This window comes from Amblyomma americanum, unplaced genomic scaffold (assembly GCF_052857255.1).
Source record: "Amblyomma americanum isolate KBUSLIRL-KWMA unplaced genomic scaffold, ASM5285725v1 scaffold_12, whole genome shotgun sequence".
Taxonomy (NCBI): Eukaryota; Metazoa; Arthropoda; class Arachnida; order Ixodida; family Ixodidae; genus Amblyomma; species Amblyomma americanum.
In genome coordinates this window covers 246496-265070 of record NW_027526484.1, presented here as the reverse complement: position 1 = coordinate 265070, position 18575 = coordinate 246496, and the positions used below count along the sequence as shown (strand labels likewise).

The window sequence follows — 18575 nt, the reverse complement described above, 5'->3', positions numbered from 1 at the left end:
TCCACGCACCTGAGAAGACTGCGGATCGCTTATTCTCATTGACCAGAATGGATACGACGCACTGGAGACCACCCCCTGTACATGACTCACTGGACTCGAGCGGCTTACCTTTGCATGATCGAAATGATGGCCGAATTTCAGCCAAAAGGTGAGAATGGCGCTGCATCAAATAACGAGAACAGCAAGAGAGCACTGCTGTTTCTCGTTACTTGATGCTGCGCCATTCTTCTCTTTAGCATGTATGTCCAACTTGTACAATCCTCTACGAATTTTAGCCCACGTACGAACATTTTTTCCCGCCATCGTAAGGGTACCCTATCTCCTGCTTACGATGCCTTACATGGGAACACTGGATCTTAACCTACAGCGCATGGTTCGCTCACAAACGAGCATAATATGTCTTTTGCGCTTATTGTTCGAAGATCGCTGTTTCCGCTTACGTTTTCCTGTACGCCTTAATTGAGCTCCTTTCTACCACTACCCCGTGTACCAATTTTATGCTAGCTTAAGTTATATGTCATTATACATCAAGCATTCGTGAAAGAAGGGGAACTTTTTCGGTGGCGGCCGGTTTCAATCTTGTAGAGTTTAGGAGTCTAGTTCGGAGAGCTTTTCATATCTATGATCGCTTCATGGTTTCCAGGCAGATCGGATGCAGCATTTATTGGCTGCTGTGGCTTTGCAGCCTAGGGCTTGCCGAGTTACGACTAGTCGGTAAGCATTTTTGTGAACCCGGTCTTGAGATAATCAACAAATAATATTTTCAAATCACCATCACATAAAATTCGTAACCCTATAGGTTTCAAGCCAGACAAGCCTAAGAAAACCAGACAAAAGCAGGAATGCAGTATAACGACTCCATTAAACTTCTATTCTGCTGCAACACCTTTAGATGCGTTTGATTCATGAACCACCAGACTGTTCCTAAACATAGATAAGGCTGACAAGATGGCTTCCATGCCATTTCATTAGAAGCTATGGGCAACAATGTTGCATTATAATGGCCCGTCCGTGCGAGTTCCACTCCTTTTTATGACACCAAACTAAGAAAAAATTAGGAGGACGCTTAAGCTTCGCCTTATGTGGAGACGCGTTATCGGCTTCTCCTCTTTCTTGTCTTTTATTTTTATTTCTTTCTCTGTCATATTTATATTTGGTTTAATTTCCTTAGTTACTATAACATTAGTACGCATCCCAAACACATGTTACTAAGTTATGCACTCCACAACACGCTTGATACACGACCCTTCTTGGCCTATGCGTTTCAGAGGGTTTGCCCTAAGCCTTCTTGACCTGTGTGTTGCAGAGGATTGAACCTTAATGCCGGGGAATTTCGTTCAATTAATAACTTCTATATTTTGAAGTACCCCGATTAGAGGAATATTCTCACCAATTTTAGCATCATTTGGATCCTGCCGCCATTAGTTATCTTTATTTGCAACTTCTGGAATTTTTTCCCGACTGACTCAGTACGTCGGATGATGGCTCCGGGTTTTCAGCAGAACGCGCTCCTTACACTTTCATGTAATAGCAACAAGGTACTGCATGAAGCCGCAGGATAGGGCTGTATTCTCTAAGCTTTCTTTTCTTTGGCCTTTCTGCCATTGATTAGCCGCACCTTTGATAACACAGCCGGCAAGGGGCATTGCCTGTAGGCTGTAAGTCCTGACGTTACAGGCGGCCGCTGTAAGAGGTAAAGGGGCATAAGAACGGAAGAGAGAACAAAGCTGACAAAGCACGTCTCCTCTTTAAAGTACAGGCCCTCTCGAAGCGAGAATTTTGCCCGTAATGTCAGATCTATCTTTTCCTGTTTATTCGCATCTATGCAATGATAAACGTTTGCTGGAGAACATATGTCTACGCAGAACAATAAGCAAGTAGACATCTTAGTGACCGTCCCATCTCTCTCGTCGTTTGAAAACACAGCTTCGAGACAGAAATAAGATTTGTTTAGAGCACGGGCGCACTTCATGCGACGCTCTGACGGATTCATTACCCGCACTTTTTTTCATGGAAAGCACCGTCTGCAGCTAACTTTCTATTCGACCTCGTTTTCCTGGATGTAACCGGAGTACGCTATAACTATAGAGGACAGACGAAATCAACTCTAGGATTTTTCCTCCATGAAACACCCCGAGCTCAAAAAGTAGGCGTATACTTATGGAGAGATGTACCTAGAATCACTGCTCCAGTTAAGCAGATTTGTAAACGTATCCTTAGCTGGTGGAGACGTACCTGCTACTAGCAGCGCCTGCAGTTCATCCTGGGTGCAGTCGTCGAGTAGGCATATTCCAAGGCGGACGAGTGGGAGTCGCTGCTCGAAAAGGCTGCCTGTGAATTTTCGAACCTGTGCGAAGAGAGACGCTCATTGATTCTTGTGCACTGTCTGCGCCTTCAAAGTCTGCTATTTAACACTGAGCGACAGTATATCTTGATGCACTGTTTGTTTCTGCTCACGAAGCTGTTTAGTCAGCTTCCAGTTGGCGTAAATTTGCACCAGGTTTACTTTCCTGCTCAAGAAAGAAAAGAATAGAAAAAAACACGAAAATAGTACATAGAAATTATCTGAAAATATAAAACAATGAGTGCAATGAGCAGGTGGTAAAGCGAGACGTTGTACTCGATGGTCTTCCCAGAGTACGGAAAATAAAATTAACATTTCTCACACGAGGGTGCGTAAACACCATGGCCGAAGTGATGAGGTCATTAAGGTCGCTGTTGTTGGTGGCGTAAACCAGCAGGTTGCAGTACTGGCCCCGCACCATCTCGCGACCATATTCGTCCAGCTGCACGGTCTCGAGGCATTCGTCGAAGGCGCCCAGGTCGGCTCGTGACAGCTGGAAGGCCCCAGTGGGGTACTTTCCCGAGGCGTCTAACACTGCAAAACATGCGCCTCAAACGTGCGCTGGGGAACCTGTGGATCCCTCAGCAAAAGATACTCAAGGAAAGCGCGAGTTAACATGCAACTTCGAAAGAAGACAGACCAAGGTAACACTGCAGCAGTGTACGTACTATCATGACGTTTAGAGCAACCATGTCGATGCATTTTACGAGTCACACATGCGGCTCCTTTTGTTTACAAGCAATTTGTGCCAGGCTTTGTGGGGCGCATGAAGAGTTTAGGGCTCCTTCTTGCAAGTTGTACAGCGTGTTCAAAATAAGTCTTTACTGATTTTTAAAAAGATGTGAAACGTGCGCATCTTAGGACAGGGGGCGTTATAGAAATGGTACAAAATGCATAGCCCCCGAAAGCAACTGCCCCCAAGTTCTTAATATAAATTGGCAGGTTAACGTCACGCAATAAAAGTGATTAATTAATTCAAATACTTACTGAATTTACAGGGGCAATTAATACCACAATTTGCGTCCGCCTGCCCGCTTTACCTACGTACAAAAGCGGCATTAGCGTACGACGCTTCACATGTATGAACAAAATCAGTAAAATCTAATTTTGAACACGCTGTATATAAAATACGGACGCGACACACAACACAACGAGGTATCACAGTCGTAGGACAGCGATTTATCCTTCAGGAAAGTGAGCTTGAAAGTACAGTACTGAAACTAACTCCAAGAAATCGTTGTTCGGACGTCGAACGTAACTAAGTAAGCCTACTTACACACGCCAAGTCGAAACACAAGTATAAACTAGCTAGCACGTCTTTTCTTTTTTCGACTATGGTCAGTGACTGCTACTTCACTTCATTGCATCACCATGCCTGACCAGACGGATTTCCGTCGAACTCCTGACTACATGAAAACCACGGCCGAACTTTCAATTAATTTGCGAAAGCGCTATTCCGATGGGTAAAACCCGAGCAAGGTCTCGTGATGTTTGCCGGTTTGCGTCAAGTATCTTGCGATGTTTATGGCTTTGTGCCAAGTGGAATAAATAAGTAAAAATGAATTAAACAAATATTGCGCGACTGTGAGTTGAACCCGCGACGGCGAGCGTAGATCAGCTTAGCTGGCCAGTGCACAAGAGTTCTAGGCTATCACCGCTTTTTTCCCCTTCATTTTGGAGATTGACAAGAAAACAATTAGTCACGTATAATAATAAAACAGTAGCTACACTTGAGCTGACTCGAGTGAAGTTAAAATTTCTTGAATTTGGCTACATCATCTAGCAGTGTTACCAAATGGGGTGGGTAAGGCTGGGCCTAGTAACATTACCGTAGATAAACAGCGCTTTCAACAAAGTTTTTACGCCCCGTGCGAGTGTCAATATCCGCATGCCTTACTTGCATTCGTGATTTCCACAAGCTGTGGAGGCCAAGAAACATTCATAAGTCATTGAGTACATCTTCGTGATCAAGTGGCAAAAATCGGATACCATAAGGATGCATCGGGAGTTCTTTTTTGATGGTTCTCTGTAGGACATCCCAGAAAAATAATGCGTCCCACCAATATTAGAAAACATGTTTAACTGTCTCCGGCTTCCTACATAAAAGGTAATTTGAGGTCCATGAGACAAAGATTTGTTTTTCATGGAGCCAGGTTTTTACGAGGAATGTATTAGAATGCAACATGTAAAAGAATGTTTTGACTGTCGGCCAAACTGGCATCTTTTTCACCCATTTAATATATCCTGCCCTGGCCCTCCACAGTAAGGAGCATGATACAGATGTGGCGACACTACAAATTCAACCAGATACTTATACAACTTTTTTGGGGAACATTGTACAACTATCCTGGTGAAAAACGTACACCCAACCACTTGAAGGAAAGAACAACCTCGCGGAAAGATCTGTTCACTGCATCACACATGTTTTCACATGACGACACTATGGTTCCGAGAAGCAGCCTTTGCAACCGCACTTATAAAAGTTCCGCAAAAAAAAAACATTTTGAACACGAAGGAAAATAAAGCGTGATACCACTTGACGAAAAAATAAACGAACCAGTGCAATGCCACCGCGTTTGACTGAAATAAAGATGCTTGTTCGCACCGTTTTCCCCCAGGTCGATGCCCAAAGAAAAACTGCAAACATACGATGGTTTTTTTTTTTAAATATTGCTGAGCGGCGCACAGAGCACATATTCAGGAACACATTGCAGACAAAGGCACGTGAAAAGATTGACAGCTGCCCTCTTTGCCATGCGTCTGCTTTCTTGCCCCTTCTCTCTTCGTTCCAGTGTGTGTTGGGATCGCGATAACATTTTAGGGCGCAGCCCGAGGTACCGCGTCGGCAAGTCAGTCCATTGCTGCCGAGAAAAAAATTCTCGTGAAACACCCCATCCCTCATGCCAACTAGGCTATCACCGTAGCCAAGCACGCCTCGTGTTAAAATTGAGGTATCTATAAAACATAACAATCATGTAAAGCAATCACCCAAGGGCCGTTACAGTATCCATAACAAAAAAACTTCAACACACTCTCGCGTTGTGAATTGCACATCGTCGTCTTCATGAACTTGTATCTGGTGCGCGAAAACAGCCAGAAAATGATCTGTCTTCATCGTTGTCATTATCGTTCACGCAAATCTGATTTCGCACGTTTATAGGATTCAGGCAAAATTTATCTCATTTTTTTTCACAGAAATTTGAGGGCCACTTAAGCTCCGCCTTTAAGACTATGACGCAATAGCGTTAATAGTGCGGTCAGTAACTGCACTTTATATCATTTGCAAATTACCTGATCACATGCTCTACTAACGTTACCAGATCACATGACGCACCAATGTCACGTGACACAACCATACAGCTCGCGTACACTTACCTCTCACCGACATGCATTCTTATACTTCCTTATCACTACTTCCTTCATTTGTGCCTCTCTAATCTCACACACACTCATTCGCATGCAGTCGTAAGCTACCAGATTACGTGGAAAACCACAAGACGTAGATATTGCAACGGATAATCTCCGTAAAGACGACGTGGAGGAAGTGTTCGGTATGTGGGCGCTATCCGCTCGGTGTTCGCTGTGATCTGTGCCCTGTACTCCGGTCGTCCTTGTGCCTGCCTAGACTTCAGGCCACGTAATATCTTAGGTGGAGGTGCTGGGTGGACGATCTCCACGTCACGCAGCACCGAAGCGGTCTTCAGGTCGGGCCTACTACCATCATGGCTCCATCCTGCGAGTCACGAACCACTCCTGCTGGTGCTGCTCCCTTCGTGGTCATGGCTCCTCCCCGTGACCCCGGTACATTTTCTGGGAACGACGGCACCGATGTCGACGACTGGCTCAGGCTATATGAACGAGTGAGCTCAGGCTATAAGAACGAATTCACTTCTCAAGGAGAGCCTTAAATCTACCGCTTTAAAATCCTAGATCAGCATTACTCAAGAAACTGTGGTAAGTGTGCAGCACGTTACGGGTAACACTGCACCGAGTGTTCCAGGGACCATTTTCAAAGATACCAGAGATAAGGTGGTTATGATAGAAAGGAAATTTTCTCAGGAACAAACTCTCAGCCCCAGAAGGCGTTATTTAAAATCACGCTAACAATGTAGGTAATTAACTTAAACTGAATTAACTTAAACGATGCGATATCAGTTTTTTAAACGAAGCAGAAGTCCTTGTCTGATGATTTGTAGCGCCAGAAAATGTGGTCCTTTTTTGTGGAGGAAAAAAAACAAACTCACCGTGTAAGGCGCACAGCATGCTCACTGCAAACGCATCGTCCGCTCATGAAGGGTTGCAATGACGGCGGCGCAAAATTCTAATCGCCTGTTCTATTGTACATATGGCATGCAGTCTCTTTTGCTGCGTCGCTCTCACAAATAACAGCCACGTAAACGGCAGTCACTCTACTTGCTCTTGCCCCAAGCGACAAAGAAAAAACAACCGCATTCCGCGATACTTGGCCAGTTCAGATAAGGCTACGTATGCAGGACACATCACGAGCTGTCGATGCGTTTGCACTCAGCTTCCTGCCAGCCCACTGCGGTCAGTTTCAGTTTTCGATGGGGTGAAGCACAGCATTTCTTTATACTTTTTCTTCATTTCAAAAACTGGTATAGAATTATATTTTCCGGATCAGTGGTTAGGGCGCTCGACTACTGATCCGGAGTTCCCGGGTTCGAACCCGACCGCGGCGGCTGCGCTTTTATGGAGGAAAAACGCTAAGGCGCCCGTGGGCTGTGCGATGTCAGTGCACGTTAAAGATCCCCAGGTGGTCGAAATTATTCCGGAGCCCTCCACTACGGCACCTCTTTCATCTTTTCTTCTTTCATTCCCACCTTTATCCCTTCCCTTACGGCGCGGTTCAGGTGCCCGCCGATATGTGAGACAGATACTGCGCCATTTCCTTTCCCCAAAAAATCAATTTTAAATAAATAAAAAAATATATAATTTCTGTACTTTCGAATTTGCTGTTGGTCCTAATCCCCAAACGGTGTTCATCTAATGGTTAATTAGTGAAACTTAGTTTCTTAGGTACATACAAGGTTTTGAAGGAAAGCCTGCCCCTAATTTTTTTTACATAGGGTTTTTAAGGCAAAGAGAAGTCTTGTCCTACTATTACAACTAGTACAACTTTTTCACTATTACAGATAGGCACCTGATTGCGATTAGAGTTTTGTAGACGGCCGTTGTTATCAGCCATATTAGTTTTTAGAATTTCGAAAACATGACTTCTTTGGCAATATTGCGGGAAAATTCTCACGCGATTCTAAAACCGCACGCTTGCAAGAGAGCGAAAAGCGACGTGTAATCAAATCATGACACTCGTATCACGCGACACTCGTGGCACGTATCTCGCGACAATTTCATCCCCACCTGTGCTGCAATGCTCCCCGCTCCTCGCCACTTCGCTGCCCCAGCGCGGGCGGGCCACAATGTCTTGTTGTCCATGCGAAACGGAACACCGCCATGTGATTTATATCGTTCGGCGCCCTCGCGCGAGCGCGCGGTTTTCTAACGGCTCGGGAAATGGCCCAGATTAGTCGAGTCGAACCACAGCTGCTAAGGCGATCGCGTTTTAAAAATTCTAGATGCTGATATGGCTATTACTAACCGCCGGGAACAAATCTCCAATTGAAATGAGGCGACTATCGGTAGTAGTTAAAAAATACAATTAAAATTTAGGTAATCGCTTTATTAGTTAACTTGACTCGCCTATTTTGTGATGTCCGCGAGCACTGGTATTATAATGCCACTAAAAATTTTAGCTAAAAAACTCTACATCGCGCTCAACGTCGCAAATCATTGATAAAGTGGCGGGTGTTGCCTGAGCTGAGCGTTAGTGTCGGCTATTATTTATACCTCCGGAGCTCTGGTGCATGCAGAGCTGCACTTGAACGATTCATAAGATGTTAAAACTTCTAACTCATGGCTGCTTGCTTAACTTCGAGCGCTTAATGTGACGGTCCGATCAGTTTGTGGAGAAATAACAGCGCAAAACACTTTATTCTGGGTGTCGCAACTAATTTTAGCCAAGTGTTAAACATAAACCGCGGCACAATAGTTTTCCGCAACTTCAACTATGTTTTTCACCGCTATATATAGTAAGTCAAGGTATTTTTATATTTTGTTCATTCAAGTAATTAAATAGAGTGAAAAAAATAACTTTTAAAAAATTCAGTACTGGTGAACATCGTAGTTACAAATTCCACGGGTGGAATCCGAACCCATCGGCGGCATCGGTGGTCTTTTCTTCTGCTTTCCAATCAATTAACTTTAAGGGAAAAAAAAACTACAGTACAAACTCGCCAGCCAGTTATCAAATCCGCAAAAAAACACATTCTCCTGTGCTTTCCTTGCTTTGAGTTATAGTTGGGTTTCGTCATGCGCTCTCATGTCTTCACCGTCTGAAGCCAGAGGACTGAGCAAGCACTGCGGCATAGCGGCAGCGTGAAAGCCACGAAGAGAAAATAAGGCTTGGGCATAAATTTTGATGAACAGTCTCGTACAGAAGAATATGGACCACGGTTCGACGGTCAAAGCCTTCTGACACGTTACCTAGCCAAAATTAATGGTTATTTGCTGCATATGGAGGTAATATTTACTTTTTTCCTTACACATAAAGACAGTAAAGATTTCTATTTCCGTTACATAAAACGACAGAAGAGTTTGAACACGCAAGCGTGGTCCGTATCATTCTGTCCGTAACTGTTCGTATACAGAGACAAGGGCAGCAAACTGATAGCGAGATGAATAAGATAAGTGACGCAGCACAAGGACCGTGCCACATTTGGGCAGTAATGAAAATATTCATGGCGCTGAGGTAAAAACAGCAGCGCTGTGGACATGGAAAGTACGGTAGTAGCTAATGAAGCAGTCATGAAAACGTCGCTATCAGTTAATAGAGACGAAAAAAGTGGCAGCAGAATTTCAAGGAGAAACCACATGTTCAACGACAGAAAACGCATTGAGCAAGGAAAGCTTGCGACCCTGTATGCTCACTGGCTCATGTCTTCAATAATATTGGTTGCTACAATAATTTTAATGAATTACAAAGGCAATGCCAGATTCTCAAAAAAATTGCACACTCAACAGCTTACTTTGCCATGAGTTCGATGGGAACATTATGTGCTTAAATAAAGAGGCACTATGTGGCCATATTAAAACTGAAGCAAGATGTTTTTTTAAAGCTGTGATTACTTTTTTTCGCAACGAGCAGCAAAAAATTTGAATGAGTGCTCATATGCAAATAATACGACGTATTTATCGGGCGTATATGTTTGGTAAGTTCTTGCTTCTGGTGAGGCTTTCTTGTGTGGTTAAATACAAGGCGATTCCACTAAAAGTCGGGTCGGCACGTTTGTTGTTTAGAATGAAGGAAGCATATATGACGGTGCTAGAAATGCGTCTCTGAGTGCACAAAAAGCCGATTTCGTCACAAGAAATATCAAAGGTTGCCAGTGAGAAAAAAGTGTGAGGAACAGCAACAGAATCCTTCTGCTTTGTTGCACTCCATTTTTCCTAGGGATAGTGGCGGGATGAATAAGAAGGAACAACTAATAAGAGGTAATGAAAAATGATTCTGTATACTGATATTTGCGAAGACTCCCCGCTAACTAACTGGGAAAGGTGAATTACAGCTTCTAATTAACCTTAAAGTGGAAAGTACGCAGGTGGCCGTAAAAGTTAGCACGAGATTATCTCTTCTCAAACGTGCCAAGTGCGGCTCATAATAATGTCAGATTTGCCTGAAAAAGATAGTTGTATGGGAAGCAGCACTTCCCCAAAAAAAGATTTTGATTCCTTGAGAATTTTTAATGTGCATTAGTTTGCATTTGTCATTAAAACACTCAAATAACAGGAAAATTGAAGAGTAGAGAGTTGGGCTTTAGGTTTACGGTATTTATGTATATATATATATATATATATATATATATATATATATATATATATATATATATATATATATATATATATATATATATATATATATATATATATATATATATATATATATATATATATATATATATATACTTCTGTAATAAACTTTAGTTGCTAATCAGCGCCTATGTTGTGTTCTCGCTCCGTCCTGTGTTAGCGCTGTTCCCAAAATGATTGATAACAGAAACATATTTTGTATTTTTTCGCACGCTGCCACCGTACTCCTACCGGCGGGTTCTAAACGGGGCCACTGGGCGAACCAGTGGGCAGGATGACGGGGTACTGCGAAGCAGAGAAGGATATCGATAATTAAATGCCATCAGACACCATAGGTTTTTTTTTGGGTGCAATATTGTATTCCTGAATAAAATAAATAGTCATCGTGCCGACATGTTGTACGATGAACAGGGCACACGGAACTGTGAACTAGGTAACGATTGCTCTAAACCAGTGTTTTTGTTTCTTTTGTCTAAACAAAATTAATACCATGAAACTCTTAGAGCTTGAAGTTTATGAAATCTGCTATCAAAAGAAAATTTGTATGGTTTTAGTGGAGTCAAACAGAGTAGACGTGCGAAAGCTTGTGGTTAACTTGATGGGCTCATGTTTTTGATTTGCTGGGTCGTCGGCACGCCTGGCGACCACATTAGGCTCAGGTTAAGCCCTGATCGAGGTTAAACTGATCTGATCTGTTCGCATCGCAGATGGCAAAAGATGATGACGGCGATGTGCAATGCACAGCGCGAGGATGTGCTGCAATTTATCATAAGCCGTGTAAGGCTGTGGTGAGAGCCTCAGTTTACAACGAACAATTAAGAAGGCCATTGACATCATACCCTATAGTATCCGTTTTTTTTTCCAGTGCAGAGAAACTGTGCTGTGCCGTAAAATATATTTATGTTGCTGAGAGTATTTAGTGTTCGGAAGAGCCCCATGATCTACTGGCATGCCGAATCACCGCGGTCGTCGAAATCTTTGTTTCGTGCACAATGCGCTTGGGTGCGGGAAGTATATGCTGCCCTGAAAGAGCCGCCTAGATGGCTCCCCTATCTGGATGCAGGTGTGTGCCTCCCAGACTTTTGATGTTTTAGAATGTGACGTAAGCATGCTTATATTTTTCTTTTCGGGACTATTTCCATGCAATAAAAAAAATAACGGCGGCGAGAGCATAGTGCTCTCGCACAGCGGCTTTTTAATCTGGTCTGCCCGCGCTGCCACAGGTTCGACTACCTGTCGTGGATAATGATGCGGTTTCTTTTTTCACCCAACGAGATTCACTCAACGGCGTTTTCGCGTATGTATTGCTTTTTGTCGCAGATATCACTCAATACCTAGGTTATTTTTTTCCACATTAGTATCACTTATGAAAGTACATGAGACCAAACAATCCAAGATAATCAATACACGACTGGAATTATAGACAAAAATCTGAAAATGGCAGGAGTTTGGGAGTTTTCGATGAATTAACAGAATGTAAAAAAAAGAACGAAAAATTTTAATCCTCGTTTCATTGCACATATTGTGCGACCTTCTGTACATATCACAAAGAACAAATACAAGAGATACGAGAAACACCTGATTTTTTCCCGATGCGTTCTTTTACATCCTTTCGCAAAATACAGATATCTATCAAGCGATCGAAACAATTTTTGTCAAAACATTAAAGCAAACAACTTCTTCGAAAAGCCAAGCAGCATTATTTTTTTAAAGAAAAGTAGCAAGCGAGAAAGGCGGACCTGATTAATAATTGCGACATATAATGAGATTGCCAATATAACGACGAATTTTCGAAAGTAATGCCCGACCGTGGACTTGTGGAGTTGTGAGTAGTTGGAGGATGCCGATTAGTTTACATGAATTGCGGTACTTGACGTGCGAGTAAATTTCACGACCTGAGAGGTTTCACTTTTCGCTTCCATCAAAACCTGGCTGCCGTAGCCGTGATCGAACCCTCTATTTTGGCTCAATGCCCAAACAGCTAAACGCCGCAGCCACTGAGCCTCCGAGGTGCGTTTTGAGTGGCAATTCCGGGTTGTTCTTTCGACGAAAATTGCTGCAATGCAAATCGCTTTGTTTCAGTCGCCTGGGCTACCCATCATCGGTTTTGTAAGATGATACTTGGTGGCATGCAGAGAGTGAACGATATGCGGTAAGAACTTAAATACATAGACGAAATGCAGTTCATACGTCTTTACGCATTAGAACTATTTACTAAACCATCTGCATTGGGGAAGTCAAGCTTATTCGTTTAACGAGCACATCAGTTTTTTTTATTACGCTCTACGCCCGAAGTATTTTTACGCTGTTAATTGCTATTGCTATTTGCGACACACCGAACGAATACGATAATCTTACAACGTATTTCGGTAAGCAGCACTACAATATATCATTATCCTTTACGTGCTACTGTTTTGTGCGTAGGCATGGATCGGACAGCTGCCTATCAATCGGTGAAGGGGGAACGTAATGTCTTCCCAGCATCACTGCTTGCCACCATAAACGGCGCTCTATGCCCATGTTGAGTTTGTTCAGAAGTTTTGCTAGCTGAAACTGAATTTTTATCCTTTTTTGAGAAATCTAAGCGTGCAGGACCACGAGCCCGTGAAATGAAGCCTGAGCACGAAACATGATTCACCGCGGTATAAGTTGATAGAAACCATTGAAGAGAAGATAAAAACACACTACGCGCCTTGGTGGAGGTAGCAAAAACGTGCGAATACAGGCCTTAAAATAACTCTTTACAATGACTGCTGCCATTTTTTTAAACCGCCAATAGCAGAGAGTCCCTTCCAATATAACGGAGCCCTCGATTGCGTCTTTCGGGGGATTTATGGCGGCGCAAAAAGAGCCTGAGCGCTAGAAGACCGGAATGTAGTGACATTTCCAGCAATCCGCTAGACTTCTTGTCTAATTGCTGGCAATTCGCGACAAGATCCGAAAATAAGATTTGGGCAAGTATTATGCGTCTTTCGCTCTTTGAAGATGTCGAAAACCAGTAAGCACTGGTGTTCGTTGACTGCGCGATTAAAAAGAAACAAAAAAGAAAAACATGGGCAAACACACTCACGTCGCAGCGCCCAGGGTTCCAGGTTGCGGACTCCACGCACAAGCTTGAGGAGGCCGAGGCTGCATTTGGACGACACGTCTGCTTCCAACAGCTTCCGCATGAACGAAGGCGGCGCCCGGTCGATAGCGTCGCCGATCCACTCTTTCAACTTCTCCACGATTTTCACGTCGGTCTGATTGTTCGCCTCGATATGAGCGACGCATGACGTGGCACGCAAGCAGATGACAACCGCAAGCGCAAAGAACAATCTGGTGAGCAGAGAAATCACGCGTTTTCTCGAACGCATTGCGGAGCCTCACCCTCAGAAAGTCCCGGAGTTAAGAAAACACAGATTACTTCACTTTTTCTACGGCTAGAAAACAATGCAAGTATATGATCAGGCGCCCAAGTATGCTTTAATGGGGATTGCTTTAGAATCCACCACGTTCTTCGTTTTGTCCGGACTCCGAATGCGTTTTGAAGTCCAGGTGTAAGAGACACAATAGCTGGTCGAAATAGCGTGCGCACTCTAGCAGCAGTTGTTGAGAGGCCAGATTTCAGTGGCGCAAAGCCGTGAATCAGCCGCTCACCTGCATATAAAACCCTTCACCGTGACGTCTATACTCGGCGCTCTTGGCAGGAGAGGCGTCTTCGTCCACAAGACACATTGGCTAGATTGGGCAATAGAGAAAGAAATGGAAACAGCACGAAAAGAGAAAAGAACACTCGAACTGACGCAGTCGCTCTCTCTTCCTCACTATTCTCGTTGACCTTGTTGTATGATGTGGGTTGCTGGTCACGCAATCTACTATACCGGCGTGACTCTATACGGGCGCTTCCCGGTAAAACACCACTCTCCATTTCGCCTTGTTAACTAACTAGACTTAGGCTACGCCAAGTTGGAGCGCTTCCACTGTGGGCTGATATGTATCAAATAAAACTTTTTGGACCAGTTGCTCTATTATAGATGCAAAGAAAGAACTGCGCAAACGAGGCACGCACGGGGAATAGGCAAAGCAGCACACCAACGCAGACTAACCACTTTATTGCGCGATGGAACAGAAGGCATAGATAAAGCGATCCCCGCATCTCATTAGTTCTTTGCATCTATATGCATCATCGCTCCGCATAGATACTGGCGTCCAAAACTATATATACAGAAAGTCTAAAAGCTCCCGACGCGTTCAATCGTCACTGCAAACCCTTTCGTGACTGTCACGTCATTCGTTCGAAGCTTGTCGTGGCCGAAATAGATGGGTTTCATGTTCCCTCAGTGTTGGATCCCTTGTGGATCGCACTAATTGAGTTTCGCGTTGCAAAATTTTGAGCGCTTTCAAAGCTACCACTTTACAGCGTTTCAAGCATTCTCCGTTAAGGTACCAGCGCACTGAGTCGAAGGCGTCGCATCCTTGATTGTGAATGAACAGCCACAATAGAGCAGCTGGTGACTGGCCATATGTAGCCATGATAAAGCCAATTTGAGCCATGTTTAACGTAGAATTTAATGTGGCACGTAGTCATACATCCGCATCGCACTTCTTTTTGCAAGTCCGAGTAGTGCCTTCTGCTCAAATAATAATGTAATGGCCAATGGCCGCTTTGCACAGCCCGATTGATAGTAATGTTCTTCTATTCATTTATACGCAAGGCTGGTTGAGGCCCACGAAGCGTGTATAGAAGTCGATTAAAGGAGAGTAGCTAGAATGCGCCTTCTCGTCTCGACCTTCACCTATGGGTGCATTTTGCACAATGTTGTTGAAGCGTCAGCTAGAGTAGCAGTTCACTTTAGTGGACAACTCCAGCACGCTTCACTTACTGTGTTGCTGTCATAATCGCGCCATTTATTTCGATGAGTAAAATTATAGTTTCATGGCTATCAAGGCAACCCTTCATTTTAACGCGAAAGGAACTTTGATGGTTGCTTCTAAATGGGATTTGACAACAAGGAACTAGCCACATAACCAAGTTTTAAAAAAAAGAAAAATACCTCAGTGTCCACTGCTCAGCGGACCGCTTCAGAGGCTTTACAACGACGCATACAGACCGCAACAAAAATTGCAGGGGCCTGCTCAATACGCATTTCAACAGAAGGAAAATGCATTGGCTGTGTGGGCTTGGTCCTCTTTGGAAGCACGTGCAGGAACTCTAGTCACGCCATTAATTCATGCCTTGGTTGAAAAGGCACAGCATTTATTTTGAGGGATTCAGGCGCGCAGACCAAGCATGACAGCTGACGAGAAGGGCGGCGGAAAACCACGAAACTCACTGAAAGGAAACTGACACAGTGGCGCATTGGCTATAAGTTTTTTTGCTGCTGAGCCCGAGGTCGGGCGACCAGCAGCGAAATTTCGCCATCGAGCTCATATATAAAAACATGGCACTCTCACTGGTCCAAAGTGGCAGGTTAAGTTTTCGCACAAATTTGCGGCACAAAAATGAACTCCTCAGGACTTCTGGAAACGCGGAAAATTGAGCTTGCAGCGACCAACAAATTTCTAACTGCACAACGCAGTGGTGACATCCTGTTAACGTACAGAAATTACCGGTAGGGCATACCCTAATTTTGATTCGAAGTTTCCTAATTAGTATATTTCAGGTTTTCGATCGTTATTTTATAATAGGACCGCGACTAAAGGACTTAATTTCAGTGCACCAATCGCTAGGAATGATGCAGCAATAAATGATTCGTACACTATATATTTCCAGTGTAGCGAAAGCAAGAAATTTTGCGGACGAAAGCGAGTTCAGCCCACTTCTAATAGTTCAGGAGGCGAGTTGCTTGTGACAAGGGGTGAGTGAAATAACAGCTTAGGGAACCGGCCTTCAACTCGTAAGGGTCCACAGTTGTCCCTCAAGTAGCATAGGCCGCGGGCGGGCATAGTTGGCAGGACCTCTGCAACCAACTAATGATTTCAGGTGTAGTTTCACAGTTAAACCGTTAAGGGTTGCGAGCCGGCTCGATGGATCGGTGCTTATGGAAAAACGTGGGTTCCATACCGGCCGCGGCGGTCGCATTTTGATGGAGACGAAATTCAACAGACTCGTGTACTGTGTGTTGTGCGTGCGCGTTAAAGAACCCCAGGTTGTCGAAATTTCTGGAGCCCTTAACTACGGCGTCTCGCATAACCTGAGTCGGTTTGGGACGTTATGCCTCCATAAACTAAACTACGTAAATTAGTTTAATGGGTGCACCAGTTAGACCATTCATGTATTTTACCCTATGCATGTGACCCTTTTTCTCGGGACCTGCTTTTGCTAGATCACTCACATCTTTAAATTTGTAATTAGCTCTCTGTGTCTTTTTTACTGACCCATAATTATTAATAAAAATTAGTTATTTCTAGCGGTTTATTGGACCCACCCAATATTACAAGCCGAAATGGTCACTAAGCATCCTGTGAAACAAAATTACTTGCATTGATTTTTATAATTGTGGTTCAGTAAATCCTCCCGTATGTAGTTTTGGTAGCGGGAACAATAATGTTTCTAGCATCTGAGGTTTCGGAGAAAAAGGGTCAAATGTTGCAAGAGCTGATACGCTGGAGGTAATTGGTTTTGAAGTGAAAAAAAAGGACTCCATTGCAACAAATGCCCTTCCATGTGAGATTTCAATAGCCACCAGCCAGATAATCATCTCCACATTCATTATTGCTTGCTTTCCGGGCTTCTTTGACGACCAGCTGTGCAGCCATTTTAGCAAATCATTGCACCGTGTAGCATATGGGTGGGACACCAAATGACAGAAAATTCCCGCCGCTCAGGCAATTATTCCATTAATAAAAGTGAGCTCAGCATTCACCCTGGATCTTTTAAACGTCTAACGGCTGATAAGCACGTCCTTTCCAGCATGATCCCTAACTAAATCGTTGAAGATTCATCTGCATTGTGTGTCTTCCCATGTGGGCATTTTTTTTCGTTTCTCAACAGGTGTACAACCATAGTCGGTAAGCCATCTTTAGCTTGTTCATCTGGCCAACACAGAGCGAGAGTTTTGAAGAATAACTCCTAGTACACGTTACCTCTCATTTAAACGACGCGCCTCGCATTGGTAAATGTTGTCGGAATGATGGCAAACTTACGGAGATTCGAGCATAATCAATGTATCAATTAACACTTTTTTGGTGTTTGTCATTCCATTGACTGTCCAACTCGAGCTTCACACCCAAAAAATGAATGATATTTCTCGTGAAATCGTGCCGCAGCAGCACAAGGGTAAACAACGCGCTTCAGGCAAATCGCACACCATCTGTAGCTAAATCTAGCTATAAAAGACTCTAGCAAGTTCTTCGCTCTCATCTGATGAGCATTAACAGTCCCTCTAAACGTGAAGAATTTAACCTGTTTTGTTGCTTTCTTCAACAACGAGCAGCTAAGCTATACATCACACATAAGGTTGACTTAACATGGCATCCTCAAATCGACCTCACTGTAGTTTGCTAATCACCCGTTTGGTCTTCTGAAACGCAAATCAAATAAGTCCTCATTCACGTAACCAAACTTTTCTATACCACTCTAATACGCCTTAAAATCGAATACATCGCGGCCATTTGGTACCTTCAGCAAGCCTACCTTATCAGTAATATCGAATCCTTGCAGAGCCGTGCTGTTCGTTTCACATTTTAGACTACTCACCTTTCGCAAGCGTCTCAGTATCAAGAAAACTTGCCGGACTTGAAGACTTTCTACATCGCCGTGAAGTTGCTCATTTAACGCTTTTTCATAAGCTTTACCAGCTCCATCTCTTCGCGACGATTTGTTTCAGCCACCTCATGTCATATTTTCAAAACTTGACCATTATATCACAGTTAAACAGTTAAACACGTACAGTGCCATTCAACTTCCTGTGGTAATCCATTCATTTAAAATGAACTCGAACACCTCACCAAGCAAGACTTTAGTTAGAAAACCCAACGCTTCAAAGCCGGTTAGGCTCTTTCTCCAAGGATGACTGGGGGCAGTGGCTAGCGTCTTTACGTATGCATGTGCGGCAGCAAGGGGCTGAAAGAAGGAAAACGAGGATACGAGGATGACGTTGACACCGGGGGTCAGGGCGGTGAGTGACGTTGTCGGGCTGTGCGGTAATGGTCGATGCATAATTAAACACTCCCACAGCTGCCATTCACCCCTGAAGTAGGAGCCTAATCGGCCTCGAAACGTCGAGTTGGCTAACTAAAAGAAGATTTAGACGGAGACGTATCAGAATTTATTTTGAGTTATCGAACCCAACCAGGCAGGCAA

The 18575-nt window shown here is 43.8% G+C and overlaps 1 protein-coding gene across 3 annotated transcripts in view; it reads right to left on the bottom strand.

Moving 5' to 3' along the window:
• LOC144111901 (nose resistant to fluoxetine protein 6-like) overlaps window positions 1-13820 on the bottom strand; it is a 66814-nt gene extending 52994 nt beyond the window's left edge. The window contains exons 1-3 of one of the 3 annotated variants that reach the window (XM_077644938.1): window positions 13359-13820; window positions 2667-2878; window positions 2236-2347 (exon numbers count right to left, since the gene is read on the bottom strand). In XM_077644938.1, the coding sequence (XP_077501064.1) occupies window positions 2236-2347; window positions 2667-2878; window positions 13359-13644 (610 nt within the window). In that variant the 5' untranslated portion in view covers window positions 13645-13820. Of the gene's footprint in view, window positions 1-2235; window positions 2348-2666; window positions 6155-13358 lie in introns of all 3 variants that reach the window. The other 2 variants (XM_077644937.1, XM_077644939.1) reach the window with 2 other exon arrangements.
• Window positions 13821-18575: the final 4755 nt, after the last annotated feature.